Below are 20,714 nucleotides of genomic sequence, written 5' to 3'. Positions count from 1 at the left end.
GATGTCAACTTTCTTCTGCTGTCAAAATAAACACTTGAGTACACACTGAAACAAAATTTGAATTTTTTCCTTGAAATTTTCACACCAAAATGTTAACAATCAGGTGTCCACTCTCTTTAATGAACAGTCCTTAGTCTGACCTGCTTCAGGTGTCGTGGTAATCATCTCTCTAGAGATCCAAGATATCCTTGCCCGGTGTTGTGATCGTTTTCGTAAATTCGAGAGTCAAAAATCAAGATTCAAGAGATCGATGAATCAAGAAGCTGGGAGGGCGGACGGAAAGTCTCGATTTGATAGAAAATCGAAATTCATTCGCGAAGTTGATTATGTGACTAAGCCTGTGGAGATCCGAGAAATTTTTCTTCTGGAAGGCAAACGGTCAGTTCAAGCAATAGTAGGAGGTGTCAATATCTGGTTCATCATAGATACAGGTGCTGATGAAGATGTACTAAGTGAAATGGATTGAGGAAATTTGAAGCAAGTTGGGTTTGAAGTTTTCGGTATTCGCTAAGTGGTAAAATTATTCATACGTGTGGTTCGAACAAAGCGCTAGTGGTATTAGGTGAAGTTGATGTGAAAATTGCTATCAAAGATCAGTCCAACTTCACTACGCTTTACGTTATCAAAGATGGTAAATTTCTCAGATCGTTGTCTGATGATACTTTGCCTGCCACTAAAGATATGTGCGCATCGATTAAAAACGATAGAAGCATTCCTCCTGTTAAGATTGTTTTTCGGCGGATTACTGTTAATTTTGCTCACAGGTACTTGAAAGACTGCAAAATCATTTGGTGGAAAGATATATATTTTGAGGTGCTCATAGTTGAGATACAAGGCATACAAGATAGCTAATTTCAAGATGAAAAATTCAAATAACATGAAAACCATAAGAAATACAACTTTGGTATGTTGAGCAAAGTTGTAACAAATGATAAGTATAAAAATATTGTAGAACATAGTAGGCCAAAAAAACTAAAAAATAAAACACTTAAGACCAAAAAATGATTTTTTATTAAAAATACTCAATTATCTCCGCTCCTAAGCAAAACCGAGAAAAAGTTTGTTCGAATAAATTGTTTCTATGATCATTTGCTACAACATTGCTTAACATACTAACTCACGATTCCTTAAAACAAAAAAGTTGGCAAATACGTCACTCTTGCGATCATCGTAAAACATTTTTTGATCCGTATATTTTGTAGTACTGGAAATTCTGAACATATTCTCAGAAGAAACTATGGCTCCAAAATCAATAAATCTTGACGAAAACCTCATGTCCGCCTAAATTAGCTTCCTGGACCAGTGCTGTTAAATGTCAAAACTTTGAAAAATACAAAATGCCTATGGCACTCTCCCATGGGAAATATCGCATCAGCAAAAATTGCCAACCATTAGTATTTCGAAAAAAAAAATCACCGACAACATTGACAAGTCACATGATACTTATAGCATTTAACAGCTCTGCCGTTGGCCCGTATTGAAATGCCATTCAAACCATGGAGGAGAATTGCCATAGATTTTATGGAAGTATTAAATGGCATTCATCTTTTGGTTGTAGACTACCATTCAAGGTTTCCAGAGATTGAGATCATGACTTTTACAGGCAAATCTGACGATATGCAGATCACGCACCATCCGGATGTGGTTAACGCTCTAAACTTAGAAGCGATAAACTGTACAATCGATGACCAATTCGTCCCCTTGATGCTACAACTAGATAACTCGAAGATTGAAATATTGGCTTCAATATGTCAAAACATTTTTCTCAATTAGATCTAGAAAATATCCACAGCTCATAAGCGTGTGATTCAAAATACATAAAGTGAAGTTTTTTTTCCAATCATATTCTCTGCGATTAACCATCACCTTGTAAAATGGTCATATTTTCAAAGTTGCGCATCTAAAAATTTTGATTTTTGAGTTATCTAGTTGTAACATTAAGGGGACGAATTGTTTTTAAACATTTTATGAAACATGCGAGAGTTATCCTCATGATTATTCTGACGTTCTACATTTTATGGCAGGAAAGACATAAAAAAATTCGTGCACTGGTCACGCACGATAGTGGTGATTTGGTATTACTGATGTACGCAGTTTTTATATTTTAAAACTATAGGTATGGTTTCATGAGCCATTAATTTCAATTTCAAACCACTTGTCAAATTTGCTATTGATGGTTATGTTACAGCATAGTAGCATAACAATTTACCATTTTCATTGTAGAAGGAAGGGTCTATCTGGAATCGAAAGTTGATTCAAGAAGAGAGTATATGTTTTGGTTTCTTACGCACCAGAAAATATTGATTTCTTACATGCAGAAAATATTACTTTGGGGAGAGGTGAGAAAAAAATCTTGAAAATTATTTCGCGTGTTTAATGAGTAAATATTTGCAATATGGGAGGGAGTCAGATTTCTTTTCGTTTCAGAGAGCGAGTAATGGCGCTTAAGCCTAGGCTCTATAGCCAGGACACACGGAGGAAATACCTGTGCCCCATCCCACGAAGTGGACCACAAACAACAATGGAGTGCGCATCAACATTCTTAGCTTCGCCACTCCCAACGCTTTTGCCTATCTATCAATATGGAACGGTTGGTACGGTTGTCCCCGTTTCTTCCGCCACAGAATTTAAATTTTTTTCGTTTATTATGTTAATCATTCGTGAATAATCTGATCGCCTTTAATTTTCAAATTACCTTCAAACCCCAAGTCTGCACAGTGGGCCTGGCCATTTTAATATTTGTATCAAATCATTGATATGCTACAAATATTAGTGCTGACAAGAAAATACTGAAAGAAATTTTGGTATTTCCAGGATGCTTTTAAATATTGGCTGTGCAAGCACTGAGAATAGAATAGAATAGACATTATCAACGCTCGCAGGATAATTTGTTACTGGTGGCTTTTCGTACTCATGCTGCGTGCACTAGAGCAGCGAGCTCGATTTCGCGCACGGGATCATCTACGCCTAATACCTTCAGGGCCGTTGGGGGACCACTTAGCGTCCACGTACGGACTTCAAATTTTTACCTGAATTTTTTGTTACCAGTACGAGCACTTTACAATGACGAACTTATAACATTTCGCATTTTCGAAAAATAAGCGACGGCCTAAAATACTTAGTTGAAAGATTATAATATTATTGAAATCGACTGCTAAACACTTCTATGTTGAATGTTATTGGAATAAATTAAAATTATATAAAGTTACCCGCATAATTAGAATTATTTTTATGTTCAAATTAACAATTTACACATAATCATGAAAAATTGGTAAAATAGAAAAACTATTGGTGTAATTGATGAATCAAACTCAACAACCCGAATTGCATATGTTATCTTGAACGTTTTCAAGCAACTGAAAAATTAGAAGAAAATTATATTTGAACACTCATTTTTATTCAAATAATTTGAATCCAAGGTATACCTAATAATGACAAAAATAAAATGATATTAATTTAGAAGTGCACAGGTTGACAATGAAGCCACGCGACGCCTCTGATTTATTTAGTATGGAGAAACGGAGACTTTTAAAATTATGTAGAAAAAGGTACTTTGAGGACTTTTCCGAAAAATCCTCTCCCTAGCTGATAATTTAGGGCATGTACACTAGACTGATGCAAATTTTGAAGTTTTTGCTCCCCTATGCTTAAACGATGTCAATTATGATGAAAATGATCTTCCCAAAATTTGAAGTGATTCGGAAGAAATTTGATTGTGCACACGCTATTTGAAGTTTATATGGAAATTACTATGGAAAAGGCAAACCTTTTGTGTTCAGTCCCCTAACTGCTCGTCAAAATAATTTATGGAAAAGTGAACACACTCATCTCATGTGAAAACTTCCCAGCTACAACTTTGCCGAAGACCACATTTCGATGGGACGTAAGGATAATTTGTTATTATTGATAACAAAGTCTTAATCATGCTGAGATGATCATTCAATTACTTTCAGAGCAACACTGCTTTTTTGCTGTAGAACATAGTAGCCTGGATTACTTTGATCTATTCTTCCCGCCAGGAGCACCACTGTTGCCTGCCGAACAGTTGGTGGAGCATGCTACATGCAAACCAACTTTATGATGATGAATAACAATTTATCCTGAGGTCCAATCAGGACCTTCGGCAAAGTTGTAGCTGGGAGGATTTCGCATTAGAAGAATTTGTTCACTTTTCCATAAAATATTATGACGAAGAGATAGAGGGCTTAACACAAAAGATTGGCGTTTTCCATAGTAATCTCCATATAAACTTCAAATGGCGTGTGCACAGTCAAATTTCTTCCGAATCACTTCAAACTTTGGGAGGATGCTGTTTACCATAATTAAAATCGTTTAAGCATAGGGGAGCAAACATTTCAAAATTTGCATCACTCTAATGTACACTGATGTAGGAATTTTTTTTGTAGGAAAATAGGTGGCAAAGCCGTCTTCCGCATCACCACCCGCTGAATGGAGGTGCCAAGTAGTTGTTAAAACTAGTCCGTCTTCAATGATAAATATTCTTGTGATTTTCACTAAATTGAAGAACGGTGTCTTCATAAAAGTTGTTACCTAGTTCAAGGACTACCCCTTGGTGAGCCGTTTTTAAGGAATTCAACCGCTAGGCGGTTCTAGTGAGCATACAAACTATGCACAAACTCTACAGATATATGCTAGTATCTCAAGATCCTGATCACTCAGAAGGACTATTTCTTCGACAAGTTTGTCCAGGTTGAAAATTGCTGCCAATTAAACATTTTAGAACCCAGAAAGAGATCCAGAACTGATTGCGTCTTTGGAAAGTACCTCAAGGGCACTCTTTGTACAAGTCCAGAGATGCAAAATTTCTGAACTTGATTCTCATGAACCGGATGTCGCCATTTTGTTTTCAAGGCCGCTAACTTGGATTCCAAAATGTTTGAATGACAGCAATTTTCAACCTGGACCAACTTGTCGAAGAAATAGTCCTTCTGAATGACACAAGCATATATCTGTAGAGTTTGTTCTCTTTCCAACGTTTGGTAATAACGATTCCTCCATGTTTAGACTCTGACCTATTAATAGTTTTTGGTCATAGATCAATGTCACCAAAGTGATGCAATGAAGTGAATACACACAATATTACAGAGAAAAATGTTTGAAATGCAAATTTCAAATGCGGGAACACCAAACGCGGTAAGATTTTTAATAAGGAAGGCGAAGTCAAAGATTGGTTTTCTTTGCTAGGTTGGCGGTGATATGGATCATGATTGCCAAGTATCCTTTGGTTACTTTGTGTTACCGCATTTGAAGCTCTGTTAGACTGAATTTGCATGTCAAACGCAAACAGCAATACATATCCAACTGTAGTCAGCAAAATCATGTTTACACTTATTTTTGCACCATGTGCAATCACCCGATTCTGTTTTGCACGGGGAATGCGTACCGTTTAAAAAAAGTTTTCAGTTCAAAATTTCGAAAACCGTGCAAAAAAAAGTAACACCAATTCTCGACGTTTCATGCAAAAATAAGGTTTTGGCGAAAAAAAATGTATGGAAACATTTTTTCACGGCCGTGCAAAAAAAAATCCATGCAAAAACAGAATCGGGTGTATACTATACTAAAAAATTCAAACTACAAGAAATGTACCCTAGGCGTCTGAAATATCAAAATAAAATCTTGCTTTTCAACAGAACATAGGAAAACTTTTTTTTCATATTGACACATGTATTGAGTTCTTCGGTACTCCAATCCACATGGTTTCAAATTAATTAACTAAACACGCGTGGTAAAGATGGGTAAGTTATGAGTGAAACTATGAAAAAGATTCTCGTGCTTAGGTGGGATTCAAACCCACGACTATTGTACCTTAGTGGAATTATTATATAGTACTAAATATGGTTTTTTATATAGAAATACTTTTATATTTTGTGGATCGTATTATGTTGTGAAAGTATTGATTAGGCACGCATTATAAGTAAAGCTGAGGACCATTGCCGTAGAATCATATTCATGTTACTATTATATAAAATTCATCTATCTCGGATAAGAAACCTCCGTCTTGGTTTCCGCTTCTATTGATTCTTATAGAAGCTTCAATTTGAATGGACCGGAAATGGGATACCCCGTTCCCGTTTCAACACTCAAAACAGCCAGTGGCACTAATAGAAGTGAGCGTGAAAACCACAATTCGACACGATTGAAAATGCTTACAAACCAACCGAAGATTGGTCACAACGGAAGGGTGGGAAAAACGTTTAACGGAATTTGGATGAAAAGTTAAATCTTTTCAGGTGTTCTTGGGAAAGGATCGACGTGAGCAGGCCTCTCAAAAATGTCCAGGTTGACAAAGTCTAAAACGACTTTGGAATAAAAGCAGCCGAAAAAACGTTCCTATTTCATATTTCGAGACATTTTTGTCTGCTATTGTGTGGGGGTTTTCACCGGCCGTGGAACGTTTACGTCACAGCCAAGAAAGCGAGAATTCCATGCGGCGCTCGGTAGAGGGATGTGTGGAAGTCAGTGCCTGGAGCTGAGCAACCATTTTAAGCAAAAGGTAAAAGGTGGGAAATATGAAAAACTTTTTAGATTTCCGTTGCAGAGTTTTCGGGAGATTTTTCTTTTCCGAGCAAGGGATGATTTAAATTCGGATGTAATCGTGCTTGAGTAGGGCCTCCACAAGTGAGGGAATGTTACGCAAGATTGAAAAAGTTGTTTTGGAATACTTTGAAGGACTTTCGACGTACGTTGTGTTTAAGTGGCGAGGGCGTTGCTGATGTTTTGTCGGTTAAATTTAATTTCTTCATCACGTACCGGAAAGTATTTCGGGAAGCTGGTACTTTCAACGTGGAGAGGGCAATTGTTTTGCGAAGTTTTTCCAAATTATTTGACTTCTATCGTCAGCAACAGTCAGCCCTAACATCGGCTGGGGAAGGAATTGTTTTTGTAGGAAAGCGAATTCTAAGAAGGTTGAACTTCAACAAATCAACCCACCCATCGGGAGCAGGTATCCCACATCTGGAATGGAAGCAACAGGTTAATATACTATGTTGCTGACCTATCGTTCTGCGGAAAATTAAGATGAATTTGCTCCAAAACTGATGATTCCTCAAGGGAAACTAAATTTACACGACTTTATTATTGAAGAACGTACATCCCCACAGAACTAACATTTATTGCTTCAAATAATTTTGTTAATGACGAGACTGATGAAATTTAGTGAATAATTAAATAAATCTAATACATAAAGGAGAACCTGCTTTGCTGTCATTTTTTGATCCGATACTGTATGTACATTAGAGTGGTTCAAAAAATCGTTTTTGCTCCACACCGCTCATTCGATTCTAGATCAAATTTTGAGTGTCCTCCCAAAATTTCAGCTCATTTGGATGAAAACTGAGACTGCACAAGCCCTTTAAAGTTTATATGGGAATTACTATGAGAAAAGCAACCAATTTATTCAATCGGTCATAGTGTTTGCCCATGTGCTCTTGGGGTTTAGAGCTACGTTGATACTGTGAGATACATTCATCAGCTACAACTTTGCCGAAGACCGTTTTTAAATCGGACGCCTCAGTAATTAGTTATTAATTTATATCCAGTCACAAATTCTTCAGCAGTGCTCATTTAACTTCTGAACAGGCAACATTGCTGCACCTGGCGCGAAAGATAGCACGCAGAAATCATGGCTACTATGTTTTACTGCATATATCCAGTGATGCCTGCAGAACAGCCCAATAATTACAGCTAAAGTTTTACAACTCATTCAAAAATCAATAACTAATTACTTGGGCGTCCGATTTAAAAACGGTCTTCGGCAAAGTTGTAGCTGATGAATGTATCTCACAGTATCAACGTAGCTCTAATCCCCAAGAGCACATGGGCAAACACTATGACCGATTGAATAAATTGGTTGCTTTTCTCATAGTAATTCCCATATAAACTTTAAAGGGCTTGTGCAGTCTCAGTTTTCACCCAAATGAGCTCAAATTTTGGGAGGACACTCAGGATTTGATCTAGAATCGAATGAGCGGTGTGGAGCAAAAACGATTTTTTGAACCACTCTAATGTACATACAGTATCGGATCAAAAAAATGACAGCAAAGCAGGTTCTCCTTTATGTATAAGATTTATTTAATTATTCACTAAATTTCATCAGTCTCGTCATTAACAAAATTATTTGAAGCATAAAATGTTAGTTCTGTGGGGATGTACGTTCTTCAATAATAAAGTCGTGTAAATTTAGTTTCCCTTGAGGAATCATCAGTTACATTGTACATGCTTCGTTCAAATAAGGTGCCGTAAAACTTGTCAATAAAGTACTCAGCATTGATCAAAAACAAGTAGTTTGTAACTGTTGTTTGCTATCGATTGACGGGGAAGTGCAAGAATGAAATAGTTCCACCATAAGGATTGAAGATTGAGTTCCATATTGTAGATAGCTGTTGAAGTTCTCTTTCGAACGATTACGATGCTCCACGCAGTGACTATATTCGCAATTTCCGCAAGGGGACAGATAAAACCGACAAAAACACTTGAGCTTGAATTGATGAATACGAAGAAACAGTTTTGCCTGGTTCCGTGAACTTGCTGTTTCCATGTAACATCTACTAAAACCATGCGGCACCATGCGTCTCCACCCTAATCTCTATGAATACACATCACATGGCACAATGTGGCGTCAGTGGATCATAAATCATCATTACACCACGCTGGCAGCTAGCAAATGACCTGTCAGCGAAAGTCTTTTCCTCCACAGCATGGCACTCATGTCGTCACGACAATACCATTTCAACTCGACAATAGCTTCAGTGTTACCAACCCTTACGAACCCCACAGCTGATTTGAAGCATCTATAGATACTCTCGTGTGAGACTTCCGTGCTCACAGCTTTGATTTGGTGTTTGCTTGAAATACGGAACGAATGTGGATCATTTCTCGTTAGACAAGAGTTATCAAATGGGGTCCGGGGAGTTCAATTCCGTTACTTATGCGACTTCTTAAGAATAGAATGGCTGTAGTAAACTTCCCCGATGTTTATTTGAGTGCAAAAGTTGATAGCAGATTACAGTTTCCAGTAGGAACATGGCCCATTATGAAAGAGAAAGATCGCACGAGGAAGGAAACGAATCAGACAAAGAAGTAAAAATCGTGGCAAGAAATTTCTTGATTGCTTCATCAAAAATTCTTTCCCTTGAGGCTTTTTGAGTCAAATTTACTCGGTAAAAAATAATGACACTCCAAAATATGCACGTATACCTGGAACCACGAAAGTGTCTAGCTTGAATAAACAAAATATTTTCATTCGCAGGGTTTTAGTATATGGTCTAACCGCTACCAAGTTTTGTAACAATAATCGTAAAGGCAGAAAAATGGGATAGAATTGCGAATATAAATTGTGAAATAACAAAATTTTTCAACTGTGTCCAACCTCACTCGGATAGGATTTGGATCATCATTCAGAAAGGGTATTTTGCTGTTTCCTCTCTTTCTCTGGCACCGTCTCTCCTTCAGGATCAGATGGGATAAGCTGACAGGTCCATTAATTCATCGCACGACTAGCAAGGAAACGAACGTCTATCCGCCGGTGTGGTAGCAGCCATTGGTCACACGCTGATCGACACTTGGACTGTGTTTGTGTTTGTGAGCCACCGAATGGATTCAAGCTGTTTACCGATGTAATGAAAACGAATGCCATCAATGGGATTTGGCTCGGCAGATGGTGTTTTTCTGGTGTGAAAAGACGTTTCCATTTGACGGGAAATCTCTACACTTGATTGTTTGACGATGACACGTGTGGTGTTGGATAAGTGGCGGCATTGAATGCTTTTCTTCTTGGAATCACATCTCAACTGGAGGAGAGTCTGCTTCTTTCTTCTTTTTATTTCTGGCAAACGTCCCAGCTGGGATATAGCCTGCTTCTCAGCTTAGTGTTTTATGAGCACTTCCACAGTTATTAGCTGAGAGCTTTCTTTTAAAAAAAAATTTACAATTTGTGAGTATATCGTGTGGCAGGTACGAGGTTACTCTATGCCCTTAGAGAAAAATCGAGAAAATTTCCATCAAGAAAAGATCCGCGACTGATGGGTTTCAAATCTACGACGCTCAGCTTGGTCTTGCTGAACAGCTGCCCGCTTACAACTACGGCTATCTGCCCTGATCTGATAGGTATAACAAAAGTTATACCCACCAAAATGTTGACTGGGTTGTAGCTAACCAAAGGTGTACAAAAAGTACCTGGTGAAATTATAATCAGAGTATCCCTTCTTCAAAATGATCATAGATTATTTTCTAATCAGATAGACGGCCGTTTCTTGGATTCATGTTGTTGTAGTGATTATTAACATCATTGCTGCAAATAGCTTCTCACAAATTTTGCCTTCTTCCTAAAAAAGGCTATTCTTTTGAGTTATAGATTTAAAAGCTTGCTCTGTTTGGCTTTCATAAATATTAAAGCTGCTATAATTTCAATCATAATTTTTCTCTTCTTTCGAGTATAGACATTTATTAATGTTCAACCTACTCAAACTTTCCCTCATAGGTCCGCATTCTGACGTGGCAGGCGGCATTGTTGCCTACCAGCTCTTATACACTGAGTATATCTGTTAGTCCCTAGCAGTCATCTGGTTGGTTATTTATGTAAGTGTAGCCAGTGATGCATTTAGAACTGATTGCAAACCAAAAGTGAGCGGATCCCGAGCCAAATTTGCACGAGAACGCAGTAGTCATCAATAAACTTGCGAGCAAGAGCCAGCCGTTGCTCAAGAACGGCTCGTTCAGTTGGCAATTATGATCGGAGCTCTCGCTTGGGAAATAAAGGAATGAATCGCCGTAAACTTTCATGAAGAGAAAAAAAAACATACAGTCCTTAATATTATGCATATCAAAAACATAGCTTTGCAATAGATTTTTGGCGTTAATCAGTCAACATTTATTGGGTTCAATTTTCGGCTCGCACGGGTTCATGAGCTGAACAATGTTCAAGTGTACTTGATCGCGCGTTCAACAAACTGAACTGAAACGCGAATTGAACGCGTTCAAATGCATCACTGAGTTTAGCTGATCTGACGATACTGAGATAACAATCACGGGCGGCCAATCAAGCTCAAGCTATTGTGTACAGAAAGTATGCCACTAAACTTAAATCTAATATAATAAATCATATTAGCAGTTTTGTACGATTTGTGCCAAACTTTTAACGAGTTCAAACGAGTTTTTTTTTTCTAAAATAGAGCTTTTGGAACGATAACCATCATAAGTTTTGTTAAATTGAAGCAAAATATAGATTATTATAGATTAAGCTTCATTGATGTCATATTTTGTAGAATTTTCTGAAACGGTGTAAAGAATAATGATACGTAGGATACACGAAACATAATAATCGATTGATTGCTTTGGTAACTGCCAATGAAAATCAAAACAGAAAAACATTTTTTCATAATACAGAAAACATAGAATTCCTCAAGAATTCAAAGTGTTTTGCTATAATTGTATTGTACAGTACTCTAGCTGAAGCTACTTGAACTGCAGAACTCAATTTTTTTACGAAATAAAAAACACCTCTATTTTCTTTTTCTGACCTAATTATAATCTACTGCCTAAATAACTCAATTTAATCGTTCAGACGTTTGTTTTTATATAAGCATTAAAATCTATTTTTATGTTATATACGAATTCTTGTAAAAAACTTCTGCAAAAAGAAAACATACCGTAAATTCGGGTGTAATTGATCAGAAGGGTGAAATTGATCATCGTATCACACGATTTTATATATGTGTAATAGAGCACAAATATCAATGTAAGCTGCAGTAAATGAACGTTGTTTGTCATAACTATTGTCGAATTGTGTGTTGTAAAGTTTGTTGCAATGAAGAATGTTTATTACTATGAAAATAACGTAAAAATTCAAAATCATGCACGGTACAGTATTAACAAACACCTATAAACTTCTATTTCTAAGCAAGGATTTGAACATAGTATAAACCTGAGAGTTTGTGAGGATGCTTGAGATATATCCGCAAACCAGATTTCATCATCAAAACTCGTACCAATTAGCTCAAATGGTTGAAATAATTGAATTTCTGTTGGATATCATTGATTGTGAACCATAAATCTGTTCAGCATTTCAATCAATCATAACATCTTCTAGCATATTTTATTCGTCCGTAAGAAGTAAAACCAACCACAATATTTCTTAATAATGGAAGCAGTGGTTAAAAGGCTCTACAGATGAGGGAAAAAAAGAAGTAAAATGTTATTCGTATTCATAGAATCGTTGATTCATAACTGTGGGGCAATTAAACACGTACCACAGTTATGAATCAACGATATGACGATTCCGAAAGAAACGCCAAAACGTATAGGGTAGAAGTACCAATTATGGCAATAGTGGGAACAAAAAGAGATTTTTCTTGTTGTTTCACTTAACCTCGATAAGAACATGCGTGCAATAAGCTTCGAAAAATGAACATTTGAAAATTTTACCTCACACATATGTCACCTTCTTAGCAGTTTGCTTAAGGACACCCGTTACGAAATTTATGTTTTCATCCGGAAAAACTGCTTCAACCGGTAAATTTATGTTGCCTAGTGAGAACGAATGAATAAATTTAACTGTTGAGCAATCAAATCTACTGTTTTAAGTTGGAAATCGTGTTATTTCCACTATGTCGATAACAGGTACAAAAAGTGTATGAGAGCCCAATTATGGCAATACTCTGGAGGCGGTTTGTTTACATTTTTTTTATCAGTGAAATAAAGGAAGTAAAGCTATTTTACGGGTGACTTCCACGACGGGACGGTTCGGTAAGGCATTAACTTCATGTTTTGTATTCAATTACTAAGATTTTTCAATCACACGTTCGAAAACGTTCGCAAGCGGAAGATGCTAATTTCATGGTAGAGAGGGGTTTTCAGCGACACTCGATGTTTGAATTTTTGCTCTTTTTTCGTTAAACATAGGCACTGGAAAGGTAATGTGAGTTTATCATGGCTGTTTTGTTTTTATCATAATTTGCATGTTCACTACATCTCGAAAAATTTGTTTGCTCCCATAAACCTATTGCAATAAACTGATTTAACATCTATTTAACACATTTTTTTGGAAAATTTTATTAGCAATCACTTTATTACATATTGAAATTGCATTATCATTCTCTCTGGATGGCGTCTGAGTTCATTTCGTGCAAATATTCGATAGTCCATAATTGGTACACCTTTATGTCGAATGCTAGGAACGCTATTGCCATAATTGGTACAAAGACAACATTTTTAAAATCAATTTTTAGAAGCTTAAAGTCAATTTAGTACTAAAACTGTTTAATTCCACTGTTTCGCAAGGCTTCAAACTAGTAATTAAACCCAACAAGTCATGCTTACGTTTTAGAAACGCGGTCAAAATTTGATTTTTATCCATACTGCTGACATATTGCATCCATAATTGGTACACCTACCCTACTTTCACTAACACACCATTCGTTTGCTACACAGATGAATTGCTTCTATAGTGTTCTGATCCATAATATGAGTCGATTTGATCCATAATAAGGACCCTCCTGTTCCACTGATCCACATCTGTGGGATGGACAACGTTTGAAATATCTTTCGAAATCGACACTTTTTCGTAAACAACCGCGATTTTTTATGTGTATTCTGGAAAACAATTATATTCGGCATTGCCAGGCGGGTAATTTTATTTTGTACAAGGTCACCATGATTTGTAATCATATTTTATTCGAAAAAATGACCCTTAGCTGATCCATAACTGTGGGGTGACTGTAATTCTGGCATTCCCTGAAACACTTAATTTAAAATGAAATGTTTTTCTTTATTGTTTCTGCTTGTTCTTGAGTGTAGGTTAAATACCTACATACATTTAGCTGAAGTTTTGATGACAGACCTTTTATATACTGTGTAAGGAGTGTTTATGATTTTACAGGCTTATAGAATTGGGAGTGCTAGTAATCTATGGCTATCGAAAATTGTTGTTTTTTAGGTAAAAGCTGTTTGTTTTTCAATACTTTGCTGAAATTAAGACAGCTTTTTCCATCAAACGTGCGATATCGCATTAGAATGCCAAATATATGTTATTGTTGTTTCACAGCGTTGGGAAAATAGTAAAATCTCGAATCTTATGCTTGAGTTATTTCATGCTTGAATTGTAACTCACCCAACTCAATCGGAGTGCATGAGTTAAAACTGATCGTACGGATTGGTATCAAGCTAATTTTATTCAAATTCTCCAATTCATAAGGTTTTTTATGTTTATGTACTATTGAAAAAGGGGTTTTCAGGTTCAGGTTTTTTGGAATGCAGGGAAACTGCTTATGAACTATTGAAAAAGCTTTGTTGGACCATAGGAGTATAAAGATGTGAGTTCAGGAGTTAGACCTGACCGCACGGAATGTTATCATGGCCATTTGACCCAAATTCTCAATTTTTTTAAGTTTTTCATATGGTTCATCACATTTTATGCAAGGAAACCATTGGGAGTCGTGGAATTGAAGCCCACCAGAACGATTCTATTATTTTTCACAATTTTACATCTTAATTTGTTCAAATTGACTTTTGTGTCTACGACCTATTAAACTCGAACAAAGTGATGGGTCAACAGTACTTGAAAAAATAAAATAAAATAGATTTACAGGTCAATGAGAACCAGCTTGTTGAACAATTATTTCCCATGTTTTATTATTGTTTATTTTTACCACTGTATGTGGTAGGTTCAGCTAGAAGGATTAGCTAATTATTGGAAAGTTTTGATGAGGATGCAAAAATTTATCATTGCCAGAGGTTTCCATATTTTTCTTCTTTTTTTTAATAACCTTCACTTCTTTCAAACCAGACCCCCAAAAATTAACGAAAATGTTTTCAGTTGATTGAATTGGACTAACAAAGTTTACCACTTCTGAGTTACATTATATTTCCTCTTAAAACGCCGGAATCGAATTTTAACTTAATTGCTTGGATTTTTGATTGATATTATATTATTTTTTGTTCTTTTCTCTTGTTCAATACGGAAATAGAGTTATTTAGTAAAAACATAATAAATAAAAAAAGAAATTATTTTCAGTTTTAGGGTACAAATAACAGGAATCACGTAGAATCAAAATTCATCCTGTTTCTAAATTTTCGTGATTACAAATATGCTTCCATTGAACATTAATGTATGCACTGTTTGCAATCATAAACAATCAGTTGCCCACCGGTAGTCGTTTGATGTCATTGTTGCTTGCAGTTGCTTCTGCTTCGGATACATACAGCATGAAGTAGTGGAGTTTGGGGTGCCATCCTAAGCAATTTTTTCCAAAGCTTATTTAATTCACTAATCTAGCCACATAATGTTCGTTTCTCATCTTCTAATGAGCAATATGTAATTTAAAATGGAAAAAAGTAATAGTATCAGTTTTGAAGGTTCTCAAATAGTATTCAAAATAACGCATTTTTCAACATTATCGCAGACGGGACAAGACAACCTCCGAATAAATATCAAATAATGCCATACGTAAACTAACAGGTGTTCAAAATAAAGAGTAGATTTTTCAGGCATATAGTAAAAAACATTATTTTTTTTCGATGATTTCAGTATTTTTTCTAAAAACATATTTTTTGTTATTCAAAAAAAAAGAAAAACTCAATTAATATAGGAGTAGGGGCTCTGATCAGCCGTGCGACGCAACTTAGTCGCTCTTACAAGAGGTTTGGACCTCACTGACGTTCATCTTTTGGATTCTCGAGATCAACTGCTTCGTATACTTGACCCGCCAAATATTTCTGTACACTAGGGCACTGAGAGAGCCGAAAAAATCCTCAATGGGATAGCACTGGGGCGAGTTGGTCAAGTGACTTTCTTGCGGTACGTACGGTAAAACCATACAACACGCTTACTGTGTAGACGCCATCTTAGATTGAACTGACAGCACCCAAGCGAAAAGAAACGTGCAACTAGAGTCCAAAGAGCAACTTTCTTGGAGAGAGAAAAAAAAATACGCTCTTTACTTTCATCACAGAAAGGTATTGAATTCATTCTCATTTTTACTGAACACCCGTTAAGAATTTCTATTTATTTTGTTTACAAAGCAGAGTCTAAGTGGCAGTTAGAGATATAATTTAAAATTGATCATCGCCATACGGAAATGCTCTTTATCAACTTGTAAATTCAACAGAATCATAGTGACCGCCTGAAATTTTTGTTTTTACCTCTATTCCATAAAAGACATATTTTTTAACTTCACAAAAACGAAATGCTGCTTTCATGTTTACTAAAATTGTTGTTTTCAGGTATTCATTTGAAATTAGAAGCTAGAATAGTGTTAAATAATTGCAATCAGGGGATAGGACGCGAAGGCGATTGAAGTGCATTGCAATTTATTTTACAAAGAGTTTTTAACACACCAAAAACATATTGAAATAAAATGTTCGGAAACAAATCGCGTTGTGACCATAAAGATCAGATAATCCTCTTCTCCACAAGTACACCCACTACCGATGCATCATCTTGGTTGACTATTAACATTAACTCGCAGGAATTCATATTTGCTTAAGATTTATTCAATACTCTTTATTACAGGTGGCACACTTGCACCGAAAATTAAAAATTTCAACTAAACAACATTTTGCGTGACAAATAAAATTCTTTTTTCGCTCAAATGACACAAAAACTCCCAAATTGTTAGTTGCTCTATGAATCGTACATTACAAAAATCTGAACTTAAACCGCAGTATTTAACTAACTAAGACTAATATTAATCCCTCTACCAGCAGCTTTATTTTTTTACCGCTTAAAAAGTTTACAAATCGCGATAACTTTTTTTTGCAACATTTTGTCACAACCTCTCAAAAAACTCCTCTACTTTCAGAATATGTATCGATATTCACAATTGGTCATCCGGATCCGTAGATATTCCAAAATTCCTTGGGGGACCGATGCGTAGCCATCAACCACGTAAATATCTCAGGCTACAGAATTTTTATCGTATTCGGATTTTCACTCCTCGGAATGATACATTAATGCAAGTATGTTGTGAAAAAAATAAGCAATTTGGTTCAGCCGTCTTTGAGTAATGAGCATTTATGTTTCTGGTACCACACTGGACAAATAAAGATCTTGAAAACTTCAAAAAAGCCTCATATCGTAATTTTTGATTTCTCCAAAAATACTGAACCGATTTGTGTGATTTTTTAAGGGTAGCTTCTTATTACCTGGAATTGTATAGTACATATTTTATTTTTTTATTTTTTGATAAATTGACCAAAAACAAAATGGCTGCCAAAGACATTTTACATGGAGAATATCGGTCCTCCAAAGAACATCGTAATATCTTTAAAACTAGATCACCAATAATTAATATCGACACGGATTGTTATACTAGAAGACTTTTTTGAGGTCTTGTGAAAAAATGCTGCCATAATATTGAGAAACAAAAAAGTTATCGCGATTAAAATATATTTTTAGCGGTAAAAAAATGAAGCTGCCGGTAGAGGGATTAATGATAATCCACTGATATTTGATTATATAGACAAAACTAAGTGAAAAAATAATATTTTGATCATTCTACTCAGACTTATGAGGAAACATATTGCTACAACCCAAAGAAAAATTACATTTACTGGTTGTTGTGTTTAGTAGGGGTGGCCTACTTGCCCCATACTCCGCTATATATCGCTGAAGCGTAACGCTTCCTATATTACCTTGTCTTTTATTCTTGAAACATGAACAAAAGAGCAAATCTATCATATACACATTCCGCATCGAGCCGCACACAGTCACATATTGTCCCCATCGGGTAGCACATTACGGCCCAGTTCGATGGTTATTATTAATCTTCTAAGATTCGGGTCAGCAAACAGCGAAACAATGGCCAATTTTGTGCGATTCCGCTCTCCACGAATGGATGATAACGAGCCGGGCATTCGCTATCTGTTTTATAAGATTAACAGCGTCGGAACTGGACCGTTATCACTTTTTCCAATCATCAGTCTTCATTAAACGGGACGTTGCGCCGTCTAAAGCAATTACTGTTTTGTGGTTCGTTATGGTGTTTCGTCAAGCATTAGTGATGAAAATTTGATGATGGTAGCTATTTTACCTCTTTCCTGTTTCATCTATGTTGGCAGAGAGAGAAAACTTTGGAAGAAAGTTTAAGCTATTCATAGCATCTAAGCTAATATTTGTCTACTCCAAGTGAAGCTTTTAAATGGGTTGATGTGAACAGAGGAGAGAATGAGGATTGGAAAGTATTGGAAACATCGTCAACTGCTTGTGCTTTCACAGAAGAATGAGGAAGAAAACTTTTGCATATTTTATTTCAGTTTAAGATTTTGTTTTCCTTGATTTGTGATAATTTTTCAGAAGCCTAGTGATATTTCTTTGCATCATGGAAAACACCTTGGCATGTTCTGATGGATTTTTGGTGCTTACAGATGATCGATGTTAAGTCAGGATGGACCAAGTTATTTCACTAATTTAAAACAAAACGCACTTCAACAATTCGGAACAATAACTGTTAGGTAATTTTACATTTTTATTTAATTTCATTTTGCTATCAACATCAATATGTAATATGTTGACATTAATAACACCAATTGAAATACCACTCGATAGCACTAATAACATTTAACATTGCTGTTCATATTATTGATTAATCGATCAGTGAAATATAATTGACCGATAAGTCCACACCACAATCGACGTTTATAAAAAACTTTGGTAACATTTGAAATTATGCAAATATGATCTCAGCATCACTCTCCTTATTCAACCCATGTTAATAAGGAACATCAACACCGAGTAGCTAGTGTTTAACATTTGAACAAAGATCGCCGTGGAAATGGAGAATATTCCCACACAATCAATGGCTAGGCTATGACGAGCATTAATCCAGATTATCATCAGGCTGGTTCGCATTTCCACGTACGTTCGGTGGCTTTGGCGTGCATAAGGAATTCCAGCGCAAATATCATACAATTCATTCCCCATGGATTCAGCCTGTGAGAAAAATTGAAGAAATTATTGTGTGTTAGACTATAAGGACCGCACCTACATCGTCCTGAATTGAATCGACCAGCTGGCACCACCAGTAGCACTCCAATAAGGTCACCACCACCGAAGAAGCAAACGTCAGCGAATAGAACTCGAATCCTTGGTGATGGGTCACGTACAACATGGTCCCGATGAAAAACAACGCGTAGTAGTAAATCATGAAAAATGCCATTCCCAAAAGTGGACGGATCAACTCTATGTTCCTGTTAGAAGACATATGATAGCTAGACATCAGATCATCTTTGTGATATTTCGTAATTAACTACCTGCGCAACTCAGCTTGTTTGTAGAGAAATACTTCAAGTTCTTTTTTCAAGAACTTGCAATGGTCTTCGACAGATTGAATTGATTTGGCCTGACGCGTTATTTGTTCGAGCTTATGAGTTAATATCTTGAACTCAACACGTAGTCCCATTAGAAGCACACCCAACTTAGTCGTGCAGCACAAGTACTTGCTCAACCAAATCAGCGGCATCCAGTTAACGAATAGAAAGTTGGCTAACCATCCTGTAATGCCAGATCCAAGCGACGACATGGCCGGCGGCAACTTGAACAGCTTGTTCCGTTGAGAATTTGGAAAGGCAAACAAGATTTCATCCACAATGAGCACTCCAAGCACCCAACGAATCATAACCAAAGTTGATCGCAAGAATTTTCCCCGAACCGTTGAATCGTACTGATCTTCGCCAGAACTCATCGGTTTGCTTCTGATGAAGTGTTCCACCTCATCAACCGAATTAGCGTGGTAAGTCAGCAGAAGTATTTTGATGTACGCCGAACCCATCCCAACAATCTTTATTAGACAAAACGCAGTATCCATAACGTCGTTCTGTTCGGCGACAACATGAGCCGCTTGCAAAATCATCACCATTGAGTGATAAGCAGAAATCAGATGTACCAAATATCGAACGGGACGTTCCCAAGTCCAGTCGACAGCCAATTGAGTTCGAATACCGGCACATAGAAGCAACACGTTCAACATACCGAAGGCTGGCGGGTCCTTTCGACCAAAAATGGTCAACTTTGGCTGTGAAATCTTTCCACTTGAGGCTAATTCGTCTCATCGCAATTCTCAGCGTAACAATCATCAGCAAACCGGTTCAAGTAACTTCTAGAATCTTAATGAACTTTTATTCTTGAGTCGAACCAAAAGAGGCCTCCGAAACAAGGGTCTTTCCTGATGGAGCTGAGAAGCCAATCAGATTGTTTTGACAGGTGATTGAAACACCTCCTGCCCGCTCCAAGGGGCGCAAATCTGTTTCATGTTTTGATTTGCGAGGTGACAACAATGCAATTTAAGGTGTCAATGGTAAAATTCTGGGACGACAACCTTGGCTTATGAATAGAGGAGCTATTCGCTTTCTCTTCTGACTCTACATATGAAATGCTGATAATAAAATAAATCATTCCAAGTTAACTTTTGGGGCTCATACAATAATTGTACAATGTGAATTCTTTAACAAATTTCTTTAGAAACTCCACTTAAAACTCTTTGAACATTTCGCTGGTGAGGGATTCCTCCTTTTGTCCTATCAAAAAGTACATCCAAAATTCTGCTTGGGAAATGTTTTAAGAGCCAGTTCGCGAGAGCCGCAACCCCTTCTTGTATTGATGTTCTCCGATCAGGCTGAAATTTTCAGGGATTGTTCTTCTATATAAAAGATGATGTTTTGCAAAATTTTAGATTTTTATATTAGGGGGAAGTGGGACAAAATGA

General features: G+C 36.5%; 1 protein-coding gene across 1 annotated transcript; it reads right to left on the bottom strand.

Annotated features, from left to right (window-relative positions):
- Nucleotides 1–18,259: 18,259 nt before the first annotated feature.
- LOC5578890 lies at nt 18,260–20,096 on the bottom strand. Its single transcript, XM_001664048.2, has 3 exons — nt 19,264–20,096; nt 18,999–19,200; nt 18,260–18,943 (listed from the first exon to the last, which is right to left on the bottom strand). Exons 1-3 carry the CDS (start codon nt 19,977–19,979, stop codon nt 18,713–18,715), a joined length of 1,149 nt encoding a protein of 382 aa, XP_001664098.1. The 5' UTR covers nt 19,980–20,096; the 3' UTR covers nt 18,260–18,712.
- Between the last annotated feature and the right edge of the window lie 618 nt (nt 20,097–20,714).

This window comes from Aedes aegypti, chromosome 2, assembly GCF_002204515.2.
Source record: "Aedes aegypti strain LVP_AGWG chromosome 2, AaegL5.0 Primary Assembly, whole genome shotgun sequence".
Classification (NCBI taxonomy): domain Eukaryota; kingdom Metazoa; phylum Arthropoda; class Insecta; order Diptera; family Culicidae; genus Aedes; species Aedes aegypti.
Note: the sequence above shows the minus strand (reverse complement) of the source record. Positions and strands in the feature narration are given on the sequence as shown.